This window comes from Coloeus monedula (assembly GCF_965178545.1).
Source record: "Coloeus monedula genome assembly, chromosome: 37".
Classification (NCBI taxonomy): Eukaryota; Metazoa; Chordata; class Aves; order Passeriformes; family Corvidae; genus Coloeus; species Coloeus monedula.
The window spans coordinates 1,961,052-1,982,859 of NC_138817.1; the positions used below are offsets into that span (position 1 = coordinate 1,961,052).

General features: G+C 62.6%; 1 protein-coding gene across 1 annotated transcript; it reads left to right on the forward strand.

Annotated features, from left to right (window-relative positions):
• Window positions 1-2,241: 2,241 nt before the first annotated feature.
• LOC309584186 (serine protease 53-like) lies at window positions 2,242-21,602 on the forward strand (the record flags this gene model as incomplete). Its single annotated transcript, XM_082300130.1, has 9 exons — window positions 2,242-2,245; window positions 4,565-4,733; window positions 6,110-6,534; window positions 10,847-11,013; window positions 11,890-12,118; window positions 15,444-15,594; window positions 18,158-18,450; window positions 19,431-19,564; window positions 21,147-21,602. The coding sequence occupies 9 exons, from the start codon at window positions 2,242-2,244 to the stop codon at window positions 21,600-21,602; spliced, it is 2,028 nt and encodes a 675-aa protein (XP_082156256.1).
• Window positions 21,603-21,808: the final 206 nt, after the last annotated feature.

The following is a 21,808-nucleotide window of genomic DNA, read 5'->3' on the forward strand; positions in this document are numbered from 1 at the left end:
CCTCAGGGACCCTTCCAGCACCTTCCAGGACCCTTTAAGGACCTTCTGGGACCTTCCAGGACCCTTCCAGGACCTTCTGGGACCCCCAGGAACCCTCAGGGACCCTTCCAGGACCTTCCAGCACCTTCCAGGACCTTCCAGGACCTTCTGGGACCTTCTGGGACCTTCTGGGACCCCCAGGAACCCTCAGGGACCCTTCCAGGACCTTCCAGCACCTTCCAGGACCCTTTAAGGACCTTCTGGGACCTTCTGGGACCCCCCAGGAACCCTCAGGGACCCTTCCAGGACCTTCCAGGACCCTTTAAGGACCTTCTGGGACCTTCCAGGACCCTCAGGGACCCTTCCAGGACCTTCTGGGACCTTCCAGGACCTTCCAGAACCCTTCCAGGACCTTCCAGGGACTCCCCAGGACCCTTCCAGGACCTTCCAGGACCCTTTAAGGACCTTCTGGGGCCTTCCAGGACCTTCCAGGACCTTCTGGAACCCCCAGGAACCCTCAGGGACCCTTCCAGGACCTTCTGGGACCTTCCAGGACCTTCTGGGACCTTCCAGGACCTTCCAGGGACTCCCCAGGACCCTTCCAGGACCTTCCAGGACCCTTTAAGGACCTTCTGGGACCTTCTGGGACTTTCTGGGACCCCCAGAAACCCTCAGGGACCCTTCCAGGACCTTCCAGGACCTTCCAGGACCCTTTAAGGACCTTCCAGGACCTTCTGGGACCCTTCCAGGACCTTCCAGGGACTCCCCAGGACCCTTCCAGGACCTTCTGGGACCTTCCAGGACCTTCCAGGGACTCCCCAGGACCCTTCCAGGACCTTCTGGGACCTTCCAGGACCCTTTAAGGACCTTCTGGGACCTTCTGGGACCTTCTGGGACCCCCAGAAACCCTCAGGGACCCTTCCAGGACCCTTTAAGGACCTTCCAGGACCTTCGGAGACCCCCCCGGGTCCCCCCCATGTCGCGACAGGTCCCGACAGGGCTCGTGCTCCTCCTGCTGCTGCTGCTCCGTGAGTCCGGGCGGGTTTTTGGGGGGAGTTTGGGGTTTTTGGCGATTTTTGGGGGGGTTTTGGGGGATTTTGGGGATTTTTTGGGGGTTTTTTGGGGATTTTTGGGGGGGAGCTTTGGGGTTTTTTGGGGATTTTTGGGGGATTTTTTGGGGTTTTTTGGGGGTTTTTTTGAGGTTCTGGGGGTTTTTTTGGCTTTTTGGAGGGTTGGGGTTTTTTGGGGGTTTTTTGGGGGGGTTTTGGGGTTTTTTTTGGGGGGTTTTGGGATTTTCGGGGGGTTTTGGGAGGGTTCTGTTGGAATTGGGGCTGTTGGGATTTTGGGGGGGGTTTTTGGGGTCTTTTTGGGGGTTTTTTGGAGGTTTGGGGGGGTTTTTTTGCTTTTTGGAGGGTTGGGGTTTTTTGGGGGGTTTTGGGGATTTTTTGGGGGGGGTTTTGGGATTTTCGGGGGGTTTTGGGAGGGTTCTGTTGGATTTGGGGCTGTTGGGATTTTTGGGGGGGGGTTTTGGGGTCTTTTTGGGGCGGTTTTGGTGGGGTTTGGGGCTGTCGGGGTTTTTGGGGGATTTGGGGTTATTTTTGGGGCGATTTTGGGGGGTTTGGGGGTGCGGGGGGATGGGCCCTTGGGGGGGTCCCCGGCGTCGGGCGGAGCCGCTTTGGGACCGGTCGGACCGGCCCCAAAAAAACCCCAAAAATGAGCCCGGGGGGGTGGGGGAGGGGCGGGGAGGGGGAGGGGCGGCGGCTTCACCCCAAAATTCTGACCCCCTCCCCTCCCCCCACCCCAAAAAGGGGCCGGAATTGGGGCCGAGGATGCTGCAGACTGTGAGTTATGCAAATGAGGCGGGGAATATTCATGAGGGGAGGGGCGGGGGGGGGGGGGGGGGAGTCGCAAAAAAGGGCGAAAAGATCCCAAAAAGGGGAAAAGGGACCCAAAAAAAAAAAACCCGAAATGGGGAAAAAAAACCCGAAATTGGGACAGGGGACCCCAAAAATGGGGAAAAAGACCCCGGAAATGGGAACGGAAATCCCAAAATGGGGACAAAACCCCCCCCCAAAAAAATGGCAAAAAGACCCTGAAAATGGGAACAAAAGTCCCAAAATTGGGGCTGGAGACCCCGAAAATGGGAACCGGAACCCCAAAATCGCTGCCGCCGCCCCTCCCCCCTCCCCTCGCTGTCGCAACCCCCCCGGAATTTGGGGGAGGGGGAGGGAGGGGAACCCAAAACCGCGGGGATCCCCAAAAATGGGCAAAGGAAACCCAAAAATGGGAACTGGGAGGCCAAAACTCAGCCCAGAGACCCCAAAACCACCCCGAAAGAGCCCCGGAGACCCCGAAAGTGACCCCAGAGACCCCAAAATGACCCCAAAAGTGACCCCAGAGACCCCAAAATGACCCCTAGAGACCCCAAAGACCCCAAAACTGACCCCAAAATGACCCCTAGAGACCCCAAAGACCCCAAAACTGACCCCAAAAGTGACCCCAGAGACACCAGAAGTGACCCCAGAGACCCCAAAATGACCCCAGAGACCCCAAAATGACCCCTAGAGACACCAAAGACCCCAAAACTGACCCCAAGGACCCCAAAATGACCCCAGAGACCCCCAAGGACCCCAGAACTGACCCCAGAGCCCCCCGAAGCGCCGGCAGAGCCCCCGATAGATCCCTGATCAATCCCCGATCGCTCCCCGCTGATCAATCCCCGCTGATCCATCCCCGCTGATCGATCCCCTCTCCCCGCTCGATTCCCGCTGATCGATCCCCGCTCCCCGATCAATCCCAGCTGATCAATCCCAGCTGATCAATCCCCCCCGATCGCTCCCCGCTGATCAATCCCCGCTGATCAATCCCCGCTGATCGCTCCCCCCCAATTGCTCCCCGATCGCTCCCCGCCGATCGATCCCCGATTGATCCCCGATCACTCCCCTTTGATCGCTCCCCGCCGATCGCTCCCCTTTGATCGATCCCCGATCGCTCCCTGATCAATCCCCTCCGATCGATCCCCGATCGCTCCCCCCCGATCACTCCCCTTTGATCGATCCCCGATCGCTCCCCTCCGATTGATCCCCGATCGCTCCCCTTTGATCGATCCCCGATCGCTCCCCGCCGATCGCTCCCCGATCGATCCCCTCCGATTGATCCCTGATCACTCCCCTTTGATCGATCCCCGATCACTCCCCTTTGATCGCTCCCCTTTGATCGATCCCCGATCACTCCCCTCCGACTGATCCCCGCCGATCGCTCCCCTTTGATTGATCCCCGATCACTCCCCTTTGATCGCTCCCCTTTGATCGATCCCCGATCGCTCCCCTCCGATTGATCCCTGATCACTCCCCTTTGATCAATCCCCGCCGATCGCTCCCCCCCGATCGCTCCCCTCCAATTGATCCCCGATCGCTCCCCTTTGATCGCCCCCCGATCGCTCCCCTCCGATTGATCCCCGATTGATCCCCGATCACTCCCCTTTGATCGCTCCCCTTTGATCGATCCCCGATCGCTCCCCTCCGATTGATCCCTGATCACTCCCCTTTGATCAATCCCCGCCGATCGCTCCCCCCCGATCGCTCCCCTCCAATTGATCCCCGATCGCTCCCCTTTGATCGCTCCCCGATCGCTCCCCTCCGATTGATCCCCGATTGATCCCCGATCACTCCCCTTTGATCGCTCCCCGATCGCTCCCTTTGATCGCCCCCCGATCGCTCCCCGATTGATCCCCGATCACTCCCCTTTGATCGCTCCCCTTTGATCGCTCCCCGATCGCTCCCCCCCGATCGCTCCCCTTTGATCGCTCCCCTTTGATCGATCCCCTCCAATTGATTCCCGATCACTCCCCTTTGATCGCTCCCCTTTGATCGCTCCCCGATCGCTCCCCCCCGATCGCTCCCCTTTGATCGCTCCCCTTTGATCGATCCCCGATCGCTCCCCGCCCCGATCGATCCCCTCCGATCGATCCCCGATCGCTCCCCGATCGCTCCCCTTTGATCACTCCCCTTTGATCGATCCCCGCCGATTGCTCCCCTTTGATCGATCCCCGATCGCTCCCCGATCGCTCCCCCCCGATCACTCCCCTTTGATCGCTCTCCGATCGATCCCCTCCGATTGATCCCTGATCACTCCCCTTTGATCGCTCCCCTCCAATTGATCCCCGATCGCTCCCCTTTGATCGCCCCCCGATCGCTCCCCGCCGATCGCTCCCCGATCGCTCCCCTTTGATTGCTCCCCTTTGATCGATCCCCGATCGCTCCCCGCCGATCGATCCCCGATTGATCCCCGATCACTCCCCTTTGATTGCTCCCCTTTGATCGATCCCCGATCGCTCCCCCCCGATCGCTCCCCTTCGATCGCTCCCCGCCGATCGCTCCCCGCCGATCGCTCCCCTTTGATCGCTCCCCTTTGATCGCTCCCCTCCGATTGATCCCCGATTGATCCCCGATCACTCCCCTTTGATCGCTCCCCTTTGATCGATCCCCGCCGATCGCTCCCCTTTGATCGCTCCCCTTTGATCGCTCCCCGATCGCTCCCCCCCGATCGCTCCCCTTTGATCGATCCCCTCCGATCGATCCCGCAGGGGCCGAGTGCGGGCGCTCGCGGGGCCGCGGCCGCGTGGTCGGGGGCTCGGCGGCGCGCGCGGGGCAGTGGCCGTGGCTGGTCAGTCTGCAGCTGCGGGGCGAGCACTTCTGCGGGGGGTCCCTGGTCACCCCCCAGTGGGTGCTGACCGCTGCCCACTGCTTCGTGGGGTGAGCCCGGCGGGCGACTGCGGGCGACTGGGGGCGACTGGGAGGGGTTTGGGATCGGTTGGGGGGGGGTTTGGGGGGATTTGGAGGGGATTTGGGGGGGATTTGGGATCGTTGGGGAGGGGTTTGGGGGGATTTGGGGGGGTTTGGGGGGGATTTGGAGGGGTTTGGGATCGTTTGGGGGGGGGGGTTTGGGGGGATTTGGGATCATCTGGGAGGGATTTGGGGGGATTTGGGGGGATTTGGGGGGGATTTTGGGGGGCATTTGGGGGGATTTGGGGGGGATTTGGAGGGGATTTGGGATCGTTGGGGAGGGATTTGGGGGATTTGGGATCGTTGGGGAGGGGTTTGGGGGGATTTGGGGGGATTTGGAATCATCTGGGAGGGATTTGGGGGGATTTGGAGGGGATTTGGGATCGTTGGGGAGGGATTTGGGGGGATTTGGGATCGTTGGGGAGGGGTTTGGGGGGATTTGGAGGGGATTTGGGATCGCTGGGGAGGGATTTGGGGGGATTTGGGATCGTTGGGGAGGGGTTTGGGGGGATTTGGGGGATTTGGGATCATCTGGGAGGGATTTGGGGGGATTTGGAGGGGATTTGGGATCGTCTGGGAGGGATTTGGGGGGATTTGGGGGGGATTTGGGATCGTTGAGGAGGGGTTTGGGGGGATTTGGGATCGTCTGGGAGGGATTTGGGGGGATTTGGGGGGTATTTTGGGGGGCATTTGGGGGGATTTGGGGGGGATTTGGAGGGGATTTGGGATCGTTGGGGAGGGGTTTGGGGGGATTTGGGGGGATTTGGGATCGTCTGGGAGGGATTTGGGGGGATTTGGGGGGATTTGGGGGATTTGGGATCGTCTGGGAGGGATTTGGGGGGATTTGGAGGGGATTTGGGATCGTTTGGGAGGGATTTGGGGGATTTGGGATCATCTGGGAGGGGTTTGGGGGCGATTCGGGATCGTTTGGGAGGGATTTGGGGGGATTTGGGGGGACTTGGGGGGATTTGGGGGGATTTGGGATCGTTTGGGCGGGGTTTGGGGGATTTGGGGGCGGTTTGGGATCTTTGGGAGGGGGTTTGGGGGATTTGGGAGTGTTTGGGATCCTTTGGGAAGGGTTTTCAGGGGATTTGGGGCTCCTGGGGGGGGATTTGGAGGGGATTTGGGGGCGATTCGGGATCATTTGGGAGGGGTTTTGGGGGGATTTGAGGGGGATTTGGGGCTCCTGAGGGGGATTTGGGGGTGTTTGGAGCATCCTGGCCGGGGTTTGGAGGAATTTAGGGGATTCCTGGATGGATTTGGGGTGGATTTGGGGAGGGGTTTGGGGGGGATTTGGGGGGGTCCCGAGGGGGTTCCTGGGGGTGACACCGCCCCCCCCTCCCCAGCCCCGAGGGTCCCCGAGCCCCCCTGGCCTCGTGGCGGGCGGTGCTGGGGCGGCTGCGGCTGCAGGAACAGCGGGATGGCCACGAGGATGGACACCGGGATGGCCACCGGGATGGCCACCGGGATGGCCACGAGGATGGACACCGGGATGGCCACCGGGATGGCCACGAGGATGGACACGAGGATGGCCACCGGGATGGCCACCGGGATGGCCACGAGGAGGGCCAGGAGCGCTCCCTGGCCGAGCTCGTGGTCCACGAGCGCTTCCGGGGGATCCGGGGTGGTCACGACCTGGCCTTGGTCCGGCTGGAGCCTCCGGCCACCCTCGGACCCCTGGTGGGCACCCTGTGCCTGCCCCTCCCCCAGCACCCACCACCCTTCGGCCAGCAGTGCTGGGTGACCGGCTGGGGACACGTGGCCGAGAACGGTGAGGGGGGGCTGGGGGTCAGCGGGGTCAGTGGGGGGATGGGGGGGTCAGTGGGGTCAGTGGGGGGATGGGGGGGTCAGTGGGGGGATGGGGGGATGGGGGGTCAGCGGGGTCAGTGGGGTCAGCGGGGTCAGTGGGGGGATGGGGGGGTCAGTGGGGTCAGTGGGGTCAGCGGGGTCAGTGGGGTCAGTGGGGGGATGGGGGGATGGGGGGGTCAGTGGGGTCAGTGGGGGGATGGGGGATGGGGGGATGGGGTCAGTGGGGGTCAGTGGGGGGATGGGGGGATGGGGGGATGGGGTCAGTGGGGGTCAGTGGGGTCAGCGGGGTCAGTGGGGTCAGTGGGGGGATGGGGGGGTCAGTGGGGTCAATGGGGTCAGTGGGGTCAGCGGGGGCAGTGGGGGGATGGGGGGATGGGGTCAGTGGGGTCAGTGGGGGGATGGGGGATGGGGGGATGGGGTCAGCGGGGTCAGTGGGGGGATGGGGGATGGGGGGATGGGGTCAGTGGGGTCAGTGGGGGGATGGGGGGGTCAGTGGGGTCAGTGGGGTCAGTGGGGGGATGGGGGGATGGGGTCAGTGGGGTCAGCGGGGTCAGTGGGGTCAGCGGGGTCAGCGGGGTCAGTGGGGTCAGTGGGGTCAGCGGGGGGATGGGGGATGGGGGGATGGGGTCAGTGGGGGTCAGTGGGGTCAGCGGGGTCAGCGGGGTCAGTGGGGTCAGTGGGGGGATGGGGGGATGGGGTCAGTGGGGGTCAGCGGGGTCAGTGGGGTCAGCGGGGTCAGCGGGGTCAGTGGGGTCAGTGGGGTCAGTGGGGTCAGCGGGGTCAGCGGGGTCAGTGGGGTCAGTGGGGGGATGGGGGGATGGGGTCAGTGGGGGTCAGCGGGGTCAGTGGGGTCAGCGGGGTCAGTGGGGTCAGTGGGGTCAGCGGGGTCAGCAGGGGGATGGGGGATGGGGGGATGGGGTCAGTGGGGGTCAGTGGGGTCAGCGGGGTCAGTGGGGTCAGTGGGGGGATGGGGGGGTCAGCGGGGTCAGTGGGGGGATGGGGGATGGGGGGATGGGGTCAGTGGGGGTCAGTGGGGGTCAGCGGGGTCAGTGGGGTCAGTGGGGGGATGGGGGATGGGGTCAGTGGGGTCAGCGGGGTCAGTGGGGTCAGTGGGGTCAGTGGGGGGATGGGGGGGTCAGTGGGGGGATGGGGGGATGGGGTCAGTGGGGTCAGTGGGGTCAGTGGGGGGATGGGGGATGGGGTCAGTGGGGTCAGTGGGGTCAGTGGGGTCAGTGGGGGGATGGGGGGGTCAGTGGGGGGATGGGGGGATGGGGTCAGTGGGGTCAGTGGGGTCAGTGGGGGGATGGGGGATGGGGTCAGTGGGGGTCAGTGGGGGTCAGCGGGGTCAGTGGGGTCAGTGGGGGGATGGGGGGGTCAGTGGGGTCAGTGGGGTCAGTGGGGTCAGTGGGGGGATGGGGGATGGGGTCAGTGGGGTCAGTGGGGTCAGTGGGGTCAGTGGGGGCATGGGGGATGGGGGGATGGGGTCAGTGGGGGGATGGGGGATGGGGGTCAGCGGGGTCAGTGGGGTCAGTGGGGTCAGTGGGGGGATGGGGGGGTCAGTGGGGGATGGGGGATGGGGGATGGGGGGATGGGGTCAGTGGGGTCAGCGGGGTCAGTGGGGTCAGTGGGGTCAGTGGGGGACAGAGGGGGGACAGGGGGGTCTCCATTGGGGTCTCCGTGGGTTGGGGGCTCCGTGATTGGGGAGAGGTCCCGGGGGATTTTGGGGAGGGGTCCCGGGGGATTTTGGGGACAGGTCCGGGGGATTTTGGGGATGGGTCCGGGGGGATTTTGGGGAGGGGTCCGGGGGATTTTGGGGATGGCTCCGAGGGGATTTTGGGGAGGGGTCCGGGGGATTTTTGGGAGAGGTCCCGGGGGGATTTTGGGGAGGGGTCCGGGGGGATTTTGGGGAGGGGTCCGGGGGATTTTGGGGAGGGGTCCGGGGGGATTTTGGGGAGGGGTCCGGGGGATTTTGGGAGAGGTCCCGGGGGGATTTTGGGGAGGGGTCCGGGGTATTTTGGGAGAGGTCCCGGGGGGATTTTGGGGAGGGGTCCGGGAGGATTTTGGGGATGGCTCCGAGGGGATTTTGGGGATGGGTCCGGGGGGATTTTGGGGAGGGGTCCCGGGGGGATTTTGGGGAGAGGTCGGGGGGATTTTGGGGAGGGGTCCGGGGGGATTTTGGGGAGGGGTCCCGGGGGATTTTGGGGATGGCTCCGGGGGGATTTTGGGAGAGGTCCCGGGGGGATTTTGGGGAGGGGTCCCGGGGGGATTTTGGGGAGGGGTCGGGGGGATTTTGGGGAGGGGTCCGGGGATTTTTGGGAGAGGTCCCGGGGGATTTTGGGGAGGGGTCCGGGGGATTTTGGGAGAGGTCCCGGGGGGATTTTGGGGAGGGGTCCGGGGATTTTGGGGATGGGTCCGGGGGGATTTTGGGGAGGGGTCCGGGAGGATTTTGGGGAGGGGTCCGGGGGATTTTTGGGAGAGGTCCCGGGGGATTTTGGGGAGGGGTCCGGGGGGATTTTGGGGAGGGGTCCCGGGGGATTTTGGGGAGGGGTCCGAGGGGATTTTGGGGAGAGGTCCCGGGGGGATTTTGGGGAGGGGTCCGGGGGATTTTGGGAGAGGTCCCGGGGGGATTTTGGGGAGGGGTCCGGGAGGATTTTGGGGATGGCTCCGAGGGGATTTTGGGGAGGGGTCCGGGGGATTTTGGGGAGGGGTCCGGGGGGATTTTGGGGATGGGTCCGGGGGGATTTTGGGGAGGGGTCCGGGGATTTTGGGGATGGGTCCGGGGGGATTTTGGGGATGGGTCCGAGGGGATTTTGGGGATGGCTCCGGGGGGATTTTGGGGAGGGGTCCGGGGGTTTTTGGGGAGGGGTCCCGGGGGATTTTGGGGAGGGGTCCCGGGGGATTTTGGGGATGGCTCCGGGGGATTTTTGGGGAGGGGTCCGGGGGTTTTTGGGGATGGCTCCGAGGGGATTTTGGGGATGGGTCCGGGGGATTTTTGGGAGAGGTCCCGGGGGGATTTTGGGGAGGGGTCCCGGGGGGATTTTGGGGAGGGGTCCGGGAGGATTTTGGGGAGGGGTCCGGGGGATTTTGGGGAGGGGTCCGGGGCATTTTGGGGAGGGCTCCGGGGGATTTTGGGGAGAGGTCCGGGGGGATTTTGGGGAGGGGTCCGGGGGGATTTTGGGGAGGGGTCCCGGGGGATTTTGGGGATGGCTCCGGGGGGATTTTGGGAGAGGTCCCGGGGGGATTTTGGGGAGGGGTCCCGGGGGGATTTTGGGGAGGGGTCGGGGGGATTTTGGGGAGGGGTCCGGGGATTTTTGGGAGAGGTCCCGGGGGATTTTGGGGAGGGGTCCGGGGGATTTTGGGAGAGGTCCCGGGGGGATTTTGGGGAGGGGTCCGGGGATTTTGGGGATGGGTCCGGGGGGATTTTGGGGAGGGGTCCGGGAGGATTTTGGGGAGGGGTCCGGGGGATTTTTGGGAGAGGTCCCGGGGGATTTTGGGGAGGGGTCCGGGGGGATTTTGGGGAGGGGTCCCGGGGGATTTTGGGGAGGGGTCCGGGGGGATTTTGGGGAGAGGTCCCGGGGGGATTTTGGGGAGGGGTCCGGGGGATTTTGGGAGAGGTCCCGGGGGGATTTTGGGGAGGGGTCCGGGAGGATTTTGGGGATGGCTCCGAGGGGATTTTGGGGAGGGGTCCGGGGGATTTTGGGGAGGGGTCCGGGGGGATTTTGGGGATGGGTCCGGGGGGATTTTGGGGAGGGGTCCGGGGATTTTGGGGATGGGTCCGGGGGGATTTTGGGGATGGGTCCGAGGGGATTTTGGGGATGGCTCCGGGGGGATTTTGGGGAGGGGTCCGGGGGTTTTTGGGGAGGGGTCCCGGGGGATTTTGGGGAGGGGTCCCGGGGGATTTTGGGGATGGCTCCGGGGGATTTTTGGGGAGGGGTCCGGGGGTTTTTGGGGATGGCTCCGAGGGGATTTTGGGGATGGGTCCGGGGGATTTTTGGGAGAGGTCCCGGGGGGATTTTGGGGATGGGTCCGGGGGGATTTTGGGGAGGAGTCCGGGGGGATTTTGGGAGAGGTCCCGGGGGATTTTGGGGATGGCTCCGGGGGATTTTGGGGAGGGGTCCGGGGGTTTTTGGGGATGGCTCCGAGGGGATTTTGGGAGAGGTCCCGGGGGGATTTTGGGAAGGGGTCCGGGGGGATTTTGGGGACGGCTCCGGGGCATTTTGGGGAGGGCTCCGGGGGATTTTGGGGAGGGGTCTCAGGCGGGCCGGGGTCCGCAGTGTCGCTGCCCGCGGGGGCCCCGCTGCAGATGGCGCCGCTGGCGCTGCTCTCGCCGCGCACCTGTAACTGCCTGTACTCGAACCTGCGGCGCCCGGAGCTCGCCCGGCCCGCCCGGCCCGGCATGGTCTGCGCGGGGGGGGCCGAGGGCGGCCGCGGCGCCTGCCAGGTGATTTGGGGAGGGGTCCCGGGGGGGATTTGGGGCGAATTCGGGGGGATTTGGGGCGGTTGTGAGCGGTTATGGGGGGATTTGGGGCGGTTATGGGGGAATTTGGGGAAATTTGGGGGCGAAAATGGCACCGGGGGGGGCTCTAGGGGAGCGTGGCACCTGCCCGGTGATTTGGGGAGGGGTCCCGGCGGGATTTGGGGAGAATTCGGGGGTTTTTGGGGCGAATTCGGGGGAATTTGGGGCGACTGTGAGCGGTTATGGGGGGATTTGGGGCGGTTATGGGGGAATTTGGGGCGGATTTGGGGAAATTTGGGGGCGAAAATGGCACCGGGGGGGGCTCTAGGGGAGCGTGGCACCTGCCCGGTGATTTGGGGAGGGGTCCCGGGGGGGATTTGGGGCGAATTCGGGGGGATTTGGGGCGGTTGTGAGCGGTTATGGGGGGATTTGGAGGCTAAAACGGGACCAGGGGGGCTCTGAGGGGCCGCGGCGCCTGCCAGGTGATTTGGGGAAGGGTCCCGGCGGGATTTGGGGAGAATTCGGGGGTTTTTGGGGCGAATTCGGGGGAATTTGGGGCGACTGTGAGCGGTTATGGGGGGATTTGGGGCGGTTATGGGGGGATTTGGGGCGGATTTGGGGGTATTTGGGGGCTAAAACGGGACTGGGGGGGCTCCGAGGGGGCGCAGCCCCTGCCCGGTGATTTGGGGAGGGGTCCCGGGGGGGGTTTGGGGCGAAATTGGGGGGATTTGGGGCGGGTTTTTGGCGGTTTTGGGGTTGTTTTTCGGGCATTTCTGGGGCGGGTTTAGGGCGCTTTTTCGGGGTTTTTTTTTTGAAGTTTTGGGGTTTTTCGTTGCCGACCCTCCCCGCGCCCCTTCCCAGGCGGACTCGGGGGGTCCCGTGGCCTGCGGGGGGGGTCCCGGGGGTCGCTGGGTGCAGTTTGGGGTGCTGAGCTTCGCCCTGGGCTGCGCTCGCCCCAACGGCCCCGCCCTGGCCGGGGGGCTCGGGGGGTCCCACTCGCGGTGGCTCCAGCGCCGCCTCCCCCCCAGCGCCTTCGCGACCCCCCCGGAGACCCCCCCCAAACCCGGCCTGGAGCTCGGGATGTGCCTCGGTGAGACCCCCACCCGCCGGGACCCCAAAATCCCCCTCCCCGGGAACCCCAAAATGCTCCCTGGGAACCCCAAAATCCTCCCTGGGAACCCAAAATTCCCCCCGGGACCCCAGAATCCTCCCTGGGAACCCCAAAATCCCCCCTGGGAACCCCAAAATCCCCCCTGGGACCCCAAAATTCCCCCCGGGAACCCCAAAATCCTCCCCGGGACCCCAAAATCCTCCCCGGGAACCCAAAATCCTCCCTGGGAACCCCAAAATCCTCCCTGGGAACCCCAAAATCCCCCCTGGGAACCCCAAAATCCCCCCTGGGACCCCAAAATTCCCCCCGGGAACCCCAAAATCCTCCCCGGGACCCCAAAATTCCCCCCGGGAACCCAAAATCCTCCCTGGGAACCCCAAAATCCTCCCCGGGACCCCAAAATTCCCCCTGGGACCCCAAAATCCTCCCTGGGAACCCCAAAATGCTCCCTGGGAACCCCAAAATCCCCCCTGGGACCCCAAAATTCCCCCCGGGACCCCAAAATCCTCCCTGGGAACCCCAAAATGCTCCTTGGGAACCCCAAAATTCCCCCCCGGGACCCCAAAATCCTCCCTGGGAACCCCAAAATGCTCCTTGGGAACCCCAAAATTCCCCCTGGGAACCCCAAAATGCTCCCTGGGAACCCAAAATTCCCCCCGGGACCCCAAAATCCTCCCTGGGACCCCAAAATTCCCCCCGGGAACCCCAAAATCCCCCCTGGGACCCCAAAATCCCCCCCGGGACCCCAAAATCCTCCCTGGGAACCCCAAAATGCTTCTTGGGAACCCCAAAATTCCCCCCGGGACCCCAAAATCTTCCCTGGGAACCCCAAAATCCTCCCTGGGAACCCAAAATTCCCCCCTGGGAACCCAAAATCTTCCCCGGGACCCCAAAATGCTCCCTGGGAACCCAAAATTCCCCCCGGGAACCCCAAAATGCTCCCTGGGACCCCAAAATCCTCCCTGGGAACCCCAAAATGCTCCCTGGGAACCCCAAAATTCCCCCCGGGAACCCCAAAATCCTCCCCGGGACCCCAAAATTCCCCCTGGGAACCCCAAAATGCTCCCTGGGAACCCAAAATTCCCCCTGGGAACCCAAAATTCCCCCCCGGGACCCCAAAATCTTCCCTGGGAACCCCAAAATCCTCCCCGGGAACCCCAAAATTCCCCCCCGGGACCCCAAAATCCTCCCTGGGAACCCCAAAATTCCCCCCGGGACCCCAAAATCCTCCCTGGGAACCCCAAAATCCTCCCCGGGACCCCAAAATCCTCCCCGGGACCCCAAAATTCCCCCCGGGAACCCCAAAATTCCCCCCCGGGACCCCAAAATCTTCCCTGGGAACCCCAAAATCCCCCCTGGGAACCCAAAATTCCCCCCGGGAACCCCAAAATGCTCCTTGGGAACCCCAAAATCCTCCCCGGGACCCCAAAATTCCCCCCGGGACCCCAAAATGCTCCCCGGGACCCCAAAATTCCCCCCGGGAACCCCAAAATCCTCCCCGGGACCCCAAAATTCCCCCCGGGACCCCAAAATCCTCCCTGGGAACCCCAAAATCCTCCCCGGGACCCCAAAATCCTCCCTGGGAACCCCAAAATCCTCCCTGGGACCCCAAAATGCTCCTTGGGAACCCCAAAATCCCCCCTGGGAACCCAAAATTCCCCCCGGGACCCCAAAATCTTCCCTGGGAACCCCAAAATTCCCCCCGGGACCCCAAAATTCCCCCCCGGGAACCCCCAAATCCTCCCTGGGAACCCCAAAATCCTCCCTGGGAACCCCAAAATGTGGGTGGGTGGCACCTCAAGCACCCCCTCCCCTGGGAGCCCCAAAATCCTCCCAAATCCGTCCCCAAAATCCACCGAAATCCCCTCGAAATTCACCCAAAATCCACCGAAATTCCCCCAAATCTCTCAGACCACCCCCCGAGGCCCCCAGATCCCCAAAAATCTCCCCAAACCCCCCCCAAATCCCCCCCAAATTCTCCCAAATCTCCCCAAAATCCCCAAAAAGCCCCCAAATGCCCCCAAAATCCCCCCAAATCCCCTCAAATCCCCCAAAATTTCCCCCAAATCCCCCCAAAATCTCCCCCAATCCCCCCCAAATCCCCAAAAATCACCCCCAAACGCCCCAAAATCTCCCCAAACCCCCCCAAATCCCCCAGAATTCCCAAAAAAGCCCCCGAATGCCCCCAAAATCCCCCAAAATCCCCCCAAATCTCCCAAAATCCCCCCAAATCCCCAAAATCCCCCCGAATTCCCCAAATCCCCCCAAATGCCCCCAAAATCCCCCCCAAAATCTCCCCAAATCCCCCAAACCCCCCCCGAATCCCCCAAAAAGCCCCCAAATGCCCCCCAAATCCCCAAAAATCTCCCAAAATCCCCCAAAATGCCCCAAAATCCCCCCTAAACCCCCCAAAATCTCCCCAAATCCCACAAACCCCCTCAAAACCCCCTAAAATTCCCCCCAAATCCCCAAAAATCTCCCCAAATCCCCCAAAATGCCCCAAAATCCCCCCCAATCCACCCCAAATCCCCAAAAATCCCCCCCAAACGCCCCAAAATCTCCCCAGATCCTCCCAAATCCCCCCGAATTCCTCAAAAAGCCCCCAAAATCCCCCCCAAAATCCCCCCAAATCTCCCAAAATCCCCCCCAAATCCGCCCAAAATCTCCCCAACCCCCCCCCAAATCTCCCCAAATTCCCTCAAAAGCCCCCAAATGCCCCCCCAAATCCCCCCAAATCTCCCAAAATCCCCCCAAACCCCCCCAAAATCCCCCCGAATTCCCCAAATCCCCCCAAATGCCCCCAAAATCCCCAAAATCTCCCCCAAATCCCCAAAAATCCCCCCAAAATCTCCCCAAATCCCCCAAACCCCCCCCGAATCCCCCAAAAAGCCCCCAAATCCACCCCAAATCCCCAAAAATCCCCCCCAAACGCCCCAAAATCTCCCCAAACGCCCCCAAATCCCCCCGAATTCCCAAAAAATCCCCCAAAATTCCCCCAAAATCCCCCCAAATCTCCCAAAATCCCCCCCAAATCCGCCCAAAATCTCCCCAACCCCCCCCCAAATCTCCCCAAATTCCCTCAAAAGCCCCCAAATGCCCCCAAAATCCCCCCAAATCCCCCCAAAATCCCCAAAAATCCCCCCAAATCCCCCAAAATCCCCCCAAATCCCCCCAAAATCCCCAAAAATCCCCCCAAAATCCCCCCAAAACCCCCCCAAAATCAGGGTCTGGCTCCTCCCCCCCCTCCCCCAGACCCCTCAGGGGGGGGGTCCCGGCCCTGACGCCCCCTCCCCTCCCCCCCCAGGCTGCGGGATGATGGGGGGGCCCCCCCTGCCCCCCCCCGCGGGCCCCGCCTGGCCCTGGGGGGTCTCCCTGAGGAGGGGGGGGCGGCGCCGCTGCGGGGGGGCCCTGGTGGGCGGGGCCTGGGTGCTGACGGCCGCGCGCTGCTTCATCGGGTGAGCGAGACCCCTCCCCTAATTAACCCTGACCCCCCAATTAACCCTGACCCCCTAATTAACCCCCTAATGAACCCGGAACTGCCCGAAATCAACCCAGAAATAACCCGAAATTAACCCAAAATCAACCCGAAATCAACCCAAAATCAACCCTGACCCCCCTCTGCTTCATCGGGTGAGCGAGACCCCTCCCCTAATTAACCCTGACCCCCTAATTAACCCTGAGACCCCCGAAATCAACCCCAAATTAACCCCGAATTAACCCCAAATTAACCCGAAATTAACCCGAAATCAACCCAAAATTAACTCTGACCCCCCCCGCGTCATCGGGTGAGCGAGACCCCCCCCCTAATTAACCCTGACCCCCTAATTAACCCGGAACTGCCCGAAATCAACCCAAAAATAACCCCGAATTAACCCCAAATCAACCCAAAATCAACCCTGACCCCCCCAAATTAACCCGGAGACCCCCGAAATCAACCCCAAATCAACCCGAAATCAACCCAAAATCAACCCTGATCCCCCCCGTGTCATCGGGTGAGCGAGACCCCCGCCCCAATTAACCCCCAATTAACCCTGACCCCCTAATTAACCCGGAACTGCCCGAAATCAACCCAAAATTAACCCCAAATCAACCCCAAATTAACCCAAAATCAACCCTGCCCCCCCCGCGTCATCGGGTGAGCGAGACCCCTCCCCTAATTAACCCTGACCCCCCAATTAACCCTGAGACCCCCGAAATCAACCCCAAATTAACCCCAAATCAACCCCAAATTAACCCAAAATCAACCCAAAATCAACCCTGACCCCCCTCTGCTTCATCGGGTGAGCGAGACCCCTCCCCTAATTAACCCTGACCCCCTAATTAACCCCCAATTAACCCCTAATTAACCCGGAACTGCCCGAAATCAACCCAAAATTAACCCGAAATTAACCCAAAATCAACCCTGACCCTCCTCTGCTTCATCGGGTGAGCGAGACCCCCGCCCCAATTAACCCTGACCCCCTAATTAACCCTGAGACCCCCGAAATCAACCCCAAATTAACCCAAAATCAACCCAAAATCAACCCTGACCCCCCCCGCGTCATCGGGTGAGCGAGACCCCCCCCAATTAACCCTGACCCCCTAATTAACCCTGAGACCCCCGAAATCAACCCAAAATTAACCCAAAATCAACCCGAAATCAACCCAAAATCAACCCTGACCCCCCCTCTGCTTCATCGGGTGAGCGAGACCCCTCCCCTAATTAACCCTGACCCCCCAATTAACCCCCAATTAACCCGGAACTGCCCGAAATCAACCCAAAATTAACCCCGAATTAACCCCAAATCAACCCCAAATTAACCCCAAATCAACCCCAAATCAACCCCAAATCAACCCCAAATTAACCCCAAATCAACCCAAATTAACCCCAAATCAACCCCAAATCAACCCCAAATCAACCCAAAATCAACCCCAAATTAACCCCAAATTAACCCCAAATCAACCCCAAATTAACCCCAAATTAACCCCAAATCAACCCCAAATCAACCCCAAATCAACCCAAAATCAACCCCAAATTAACCCCAAATTAACCCCAAATCAACCCCAAATCAACCCCAAATTAACCCCAAATCAACCCCAAATTAACCCCAAATTAACCCCAAATCAACCCAAAATCAACCCCAAATTAACCCCAAATCAGCCCCAAATTAACCCCAAATCAACCCCAAATTAACCCCAAATCAACCCCAAATCAACCCCAAATTAACCCCAAATCAACCCCAAATCAACCCCAAATTAACCCCAAATCAACCCAAAATCAACCCCAAATTAACCCCAAATCAACCCCAAATCAACCCCAAATTAACCCCAAATCAACCCCAAATTAACCCCAAATTAACCCCAAATCAACCCCAAATCAACCCCAAATTAACCCCAAATCAACCCCAAATTAACCCCAAATCAACCCCAAATCAACCCCAAATCAACCCCAAATCAACCCCAAATCAACCCCAAATCAACCCAAAATCAACCCTAAATTAACCCCAAATCAACCCCAAATCAACCCCAAATCAACCCCAAATCAACCCCAAATCAACCCCAAATTAACCCCAAATCAACCCCAAATTAACCCCAAATCAACCCCAAATCAACCCCAAATTAACCCCAAATCAACCCAAAATCAACCCCAAATTAACCCCAAATCAACCCCAAATCAACCCCAAATTAACCCCAAATCAACCCCAAATCAACCCCAAATTAACCCCAAATCAACCCCAAATTAACCCCAAATCAACCCCAAATTAACCCCAAATTAACCCCAAATCAACCCCAAATTAACCCCAAATCAACCCCAAATCAACCCCAAATCAACCCAAAATCAACCCCAAATCAACCCCAAATCAACCCAAAATCAACCCCAAATCAACCCCAAATTAACCCCAAATCAACCCCAAATTAACCCCAAATCAACCCCAAATCAACCCCAAATCAACCCCAAATCAACCCAAAATCAACCCCAAATCAACCCAAAATCAACCCTCCCCCCCCCACCTGTGCCCCTCCCCCTCTCTCCCGCAGCTCGCAGGACCCCGAGGCGTGGGAGGCCGAGCTGTGGGGGGAGGGGCCGGGGGTTCCTTCCCCCTCCCCCTCCCCCGGCAGCCCCTCCCCCACTTTCCGGGGGTCCCGCCTGCACCTGCACGGGGCTTACGTGGGGGAGGGGCCGGGGGGGGGGGGCGGCCCTGACCTGGCGCTGCTGCAGCTGCGCCCCTCCCCCACCTGGGGCCTGCACCTGCGGCCGCTCTGCCTCCCCCACCTGCGGCACCGCAGCGCCCCCGGCCGCCGCTGCTGGGCCCTGCTGGGACCCCAAAATGGTGAGGGGGGGTCCTGGGGACCCCTGAGCCCCCCCTGAGCCCCCCCTGAGCTCACCTGAGCCCCCCCTGAGCTCACCTGAGCCCCCCCTGAGCTCACCTGTCCCACCCGCCCCTCCCCCACCTGCGGCACCGCAGCGCCCCCTGCCGGCGCTGCTGGGACCCCAAAATGGTGAGGGGGGGTCCTGGGGACCCCTGAGCCCCCCCTGAGCCCCCCCTGAGCTCACCTGAGCCCCCCCTGAGCTCACCTGTCCCACCCGCCCCTCCCCCACCTGCGGCACCGCAGCGCCCCCTGCCGGCGCTGCTGGGACCCCAACATGGTGAGGGGGGGTCCTGGGGACCCCTGAGCCCCCCCCCTGAGCTCACCTGAGCTGCCCCCAAATCGCCTCAAATTACCCCAAAAACCCCCTCGTATCCCCCCCCCCCCCAACACCCCCCTCCCCCCCAAAATCCCCTGGGATCCCCCAAATCCCCCCCCAAAACCCCCCCTGACCCCCCCCCAAATCCCCCCCAAATCCCCCAAATCCCCCAAAACCCCCCCATGGATCCCCCAAATCTCCCAAACCCCCCCCGTTTTCCCCCAAAATCCCCCCAAACCCCCCAAATCCCCCCCAAAACTCCCTCGATCCCCCCCCAAAATCCCCCAAATCCCTCCCCAAACCCCCCCGACCCCCCCCAAATCCCCTGGGACCCCCCAAATCCCCCCCAAATCCCCCAAATCCCCCCCAAAACCCCCCCGACCCCCCCCAAAATCCCCCAAATCCCCCCCAAAACCCCCCTGACCCCCCCCAAAATCCCCTGGGACCCCCCAAATCCCCCTCAAAACCCCCCCATGGATCCCCCAAATCTCCCAAACCCCCCCCGTTTTCCCCCAAATCCCCCCCCAAATCCCCCCCGACCCCCCCCAAATCCCCCCAAACCCCCCAAAATCCCCCCAAAATCCCCCCCAAACCCCCCCCTGACCCCCCCAATTCCCCCCCCAGACCCCTCGGACCCCCCCCAGCTCCGTTCGGTCGAGGTGACCCCCGGACCCTGCGGGGCCCCCCCGGCCGGGGACCCCCAGAGTGACCCCGAAAGTTTCTGCGTCAGCGTCCCCGAGGGCGCCGGGCACTGCCAGGTCTGGGGGTCTGGGGGGTCTGGGGGGGTCCTGGGGGGGTCCTGAGGGGTCCTGGGGGGATTTTGGGGGGGTCCTGGGGGGGTTTTGGGGGGGCTTGGGGGGATTTTGGGGGGTCCTGGGGGACTTTGGGGGGGTCCTGGGGGGGTCCTGGGGGGTCCTGGGGGGGTCCTGGGGGGGTCCTGGGGGGGTTTTGGGGGGTTTGGGGGGGGTTTGGGGGGGCTTGGGGGGATTTTGGGGGGTCCTGGGGGACTTTGGGGGGGTCCTGGGGGGGTCCTGGGGGGTTTTGGGGGAGTTTGGGGGGGCTTGGGGGGATTTTGAGGGGTCCTGGGGGGGTCCTGGGGGGGGGTTGGGGGGTCCTGGGGGGGTTTTGAGGGGTCTTGGGGGGGGGTTGGGGGGTCCTGGGGGGTCCTGAGGGGTCCTGGGGGGATTTTGGGGGGGTTTTGGGGGGGTTTGGGGGGTCCTGGGGGACTTTGGGGGGGTCCTGAGGGGTCCTGGGGGGGTTTTGGGGGGGTCCTGGGGGGATTTTGGGGGGTCCTGGGGGGGTCCTGGGGGGATTTTGGGGGGGTCCTGGGGGGTCCCGGGGGGTCCTGGGGGTCCTGGGGGCGTCCCGGGGGGATTTTGGGGGGTCCTGGGGGACTTTGGGGGGGTCCCAGGGGGTCCTGGGGGGGTCTGTGGGGCCCCAGGGCTGATTTTGGGGTCTCTGGGGGTCCCCGGGGTTTGATTTTGGGGAATTTCGGGGTTGATTTGGGAACTTGGGGAGGAATTTTGGGGTCTCTCCCAGCCGGGCGCGGGGGTCCCGGGGCTGGATTTGGGGTGTTTGGGGGATATTTTGGGGTCCCGGGGTTGATTTTGGGGTCCCAGGGCTGATTTTGGGGTGTTCCGGGGCTATTTCGGGGTGCCTGGGTTGATTTCAGGGTGGTTTTTGGGGTTCCCGGGGCTATTTCGGGGTCCCGGGGCTGATTTGGGGGTTCCCTGGGCTGATTTTGGGGTGGTTTTTGGGGTTCCCGGGGCCAATTTCGGGGGTCCCGGGGTTGATTTTGGGGGTCCCGGGGCTGGTTTTGGGGTGTTTGGGGGATATTTCGGGGTCCCGGGGTCGATTTTGGGGTTCCCGGGACTGATTTTGGGGTTGATTTTTGGGGTTCCCGGGGCCGATTTCGGGGGTCCCGCTGCTGATCCCGGGCTATTTCGGGGTCCCGGGGCTGATTTTGGGGTTCCCGGGGCTGATTTTGGGGTGTTCCGGGGGTATTTCGGGGTCCCGGGGCTGATTTTGGGGTTCCCGGGGCTGATTTTGGGGTGTTCCGGGGGTATTTCGGGGTCCCGGGGCTGATTTTGGGGTTCCCGGGGCTGATTTTAGGGTGTTCCGGGGGTATTTCGGGGTCCCGGGGCTGATTTTGGGGTTGATTTTTGGGGTTCCCGGGGCTGATTTTGGGGTGTTCCGGGGGTATTTCGGGGTCCCGGGGCTGATTTTGGGGTTCCCGGGGCTGATTTTGGGGTGGTTTTTGGGGTTCCCGGTGCCGATTTCGGGGGTCCCGCCGCTGACCCCGGGCTATTTCGGGGTGTCCCCCCCCTTTCTCCCCCCCAGGCGGACGCGGGGTCCCCCTTGGCCTGCGAGGAGCGGGGTCTGTGGTTCCTGCTGGGCACGGCGGCCTCGGGGGGCTGCGGCCGGGGGGGGCCCCCCAAATTCACGGCGCTGGCCCCCCACGAGCGCTGGGTCGCCGGGGTCGCCCGCGAGGCGTTTTTCGCCGAGACCCCCCCGGAGGCCGAGGAGGAGGAGCGGGAGGAGCGCGAGGGGGACCCCGAGCTTGGGGGGGACCCCGCCTTTAGGGGGGACCCCGAATTTTGGGGGACCCCCGAGAGCCCGGGGAGCGCCAATGATTCGGGGAGCCCCGAGAGCTCGAGGAGCCCCGAAAATTTGGGGACCCCCGAGACTTCGGGGAGCCCCGAGACCTCGGGAGAGCCCGGAATTTTGGGGAGCCCCGAGCCCACGGAGCCCCCCTTGAGGAGCCCAAATGTTTCGGGGACCCCCCCGCCCCTCTGAGCCCCCGAAACCTCGAGGGACGCCGATATTTGGGGTTCCTGAAGGTTTGGGGGGTCCCGGGCAGGGCCTGACCCCTCCCCCCGCCCCCCCCCGCGGTTCTGGGGGGGCTCGGGGGTTTTTGGGGGGCTCCGTTTTGGGGGGTTTTGGGCAATAAAATGGTGACGGATCTGCAGAGCCCCCGCCTCGGTTCTTTTTTTTGGGGGGGT